Source organism: Paramisgurnus dabryanus, chromosome 8 (assembly GCF_030506205.2).
Source record: "Paramisgurnus dabryanus chromosome 8, PD_genome_1.1, whole genome shotgun sequence".
Lineage (NCBI taxonomy): Eukaryota > Metazoa > Chordata > Actinopteri > Cypriniformes > Cobitidae > Paramisgurnus > Paramisgurnus dabryanus.
Window position 1 is genome coordinate 19,024,391 of NC_133344.1, and position 2,496 is coordinate 19,026,886.

The window sequence follows — 2,496 nt, forward strand, 5'->3', positions numbered from 1 at the left end:
TTTAAAGAGTAAAATAATAGTTGAACACAAAAGAGTACGTCATGTATTTTAGGCAATGGACTGGTAGATGTACACAGCATCTTCATCAAAATTTGCCTGAAAAGTGAGAGCTGATCTACAATGGCCAGTGCCTGTTGATTTTCACCAAGGTAATAAACAAAATTCATTTTTAAACTAAAACTTTTGTGAATCTTTTAAAATGAAATGGGAACAGTTAATCAGAGTTTTAAGACCCTAACCCCATGTTGCAACCACTTTATATGATTAATGTATTTTAACAGATGACACAAATTCTTATTTGTCTTAATAGAAAATTGTCAAATGTTAAAATAACAAGAAAATTCAACATATGCAAGAAGTTTTGTAACATTTGATGATAATTATTATTATACAGAACACATTAAATACACTTGATGTAATCAAAAAGACATGACAACAACTTATCTAAAAGCTTTAGCAATTTAAACATTTTTTTTTAACTTTGCAACTCATTTCTAGTAAAGATTTATCACAAGACTTAATTCAACTGCATTATACTTTAAAAAATATATATTATTTGTACACAAAAGTGCCATAAACAGGATGTACAAATGTGTTTAGCTCGCAAATGTCTTTAAGTTAATTTGAACTTTTTTACCTCTAATTCTTTTCATTAAAACAGCCTTAATTTCCTGGGTTCTGAAGCAGTATATCATTGGATTAACAACAGGAGGAAGCAGACTGTACCACATAACAAGCATTACCCGAACGGCCATAGGCATTTCAGCGGTTAAATCACAAATATACACAGTACATCTGGGGAGATAGTAAAGGCATATGATAAAAAGCTGAGGACTGCATGTCGAAAATGTTTTATATCGAGCCTGAATGCTTGAGATTTTAAAAACAGATATAATAATGGCAATATAAGAAAAGATGATGAACATTAAAGGGCCCAAAAGGGTAAACATGGCCATTGCGAACGCATTTCTCCTTAGCTCGCTTTTCTCCCCGCACCCGATTCTTACTAATGAATTGAAATCACAGAAACATTGAAATATTACATCTGAAGCACAAAAGGAAAGTTTTGCAGTTTGATAAGTAAACAGAGGTAACCAGCCAAAAATAACTACCCAGAATCCAACACATGCGAATGAAATAGATTGGTTGGTTATAATAGCAGGATATCTAAGGGGGTTGCATATGGCAACAAACCGATCGATGGCCATTAATAACATCAAAAATGAATTCATCGTACCTAAATGATGAACGATATACATTTGCACAAAACACGAGTAAAATTCTACATGCTCATTTTTGGCTAGATATTTGGCTACCACTTTGGGCAGCGTGAGGGTTCCAAAAGCAAGATCAGATACAGCGAGGTTACAAAAGATAAAATAACTGGGTTTATGAAGACTTTTTTCATATGCAATAAATGAAATGATCAAAATGTTTCCGCTGGCCAGTACTAGATAGACAAAAAGTAAAAAACTCCCTAAAGCTCCATTATACTGTGAATGGACTCCTGGAATTCCAAGCAGGAAGAATTCAGTGATCCGAGTGCTACTGTTTTCTGCCATGGCTCCAAAGATCCCTTGACACAACAAGCACAGGAAGGCTCTCACTGCAAATACATATACACAAGTAATAACGTCATGCAAAATCCATGGCATCAGTAATCTACAGTAGCAGAAACTTATTAACTTGCAGTTCAATAATGTTAATTCTAATATATTTTACACATGATTTAGCCCAATGTCTTACATTAGTCTTACTGTATACCACACTGTACTGTAACCTTAGTCTTACTGTACATGTAAAATGAATAAATATCTTGTGTCTGCTATGTCTCAGCATGAACAACCAGAGATCCAGTAAAGCATCAGTTTATAAACTCTATCCTCAGAGAGATGACACACGTCATGTGTTTGGTGTGACCTGATGAGTCCAATAGAATATAGATTAAGTTAATTCATGAACTGAACATGTGTCCCCTGTCCAAAGCAGCAAGTCTTATTTGTAAAACACATTTATGTAGATTCTGTATGTATACAGTCAGAAGTTCAGAACACATACATTCATATACATTATGAAGAAATAATAAACTTAGTTTTTTTAAACTGTAAAGAGTAGGCTAATTGCACTTTACAATAAAGTTGTATTTGAAGAGTTGCCAAACCCACTACAGGTAAGTAGGGAGTTATTAATCAAAATCAATGTCTTTATTCAAACATATGTCCTCGTTGGTGTCATATGACCTCTGCCAGTGATCTGACTTTTCTTTGTAAGCTTAGAATTTCTTCTCTTTACTTGCATTGAACGGTTAAGTCCAAGGAGGCTTCCATGTCGTTCCGCCATACTGATAAACTATTATAGCAGAGAGGGACAAAAAGCACTAGCCTACCAACGCCTTTCCACAATGCGTTTTCATTCAGAACATGTGAACCAGTTGAAACGAACTAGGAGATCAGTGAGTACATAACGGCTACTGTAGTTGCAACACGCATCTGGAAA

The 2,496-nt window shown here is 34.6% G+C and overlaps 1 protein-coding gene across 1 annotated transcript; it reads right to left on the bottom strand.

Annotated features, from left to right (window-relative positions):
- Positions 1 to 596: 596 nt before the first annotated feature.
- LOC135770389 (olfactory receptor 1500-like) lies at positions 597 to 1,942 on the bottom strand. Its single transcript, XM_065280086.1, has one exon. The coding sequence runs from the start codon at positions 1,653 to 1,655 to the stop codon at positions 597 to 599; it is 1,059 nt and encodes a 352-aa protein (XP_065136158.1). The 5' UTR covers positions 1,656 to 1,942.
- Positions 1,943 to 2,496: the final 554 nt, after the last annotated feature.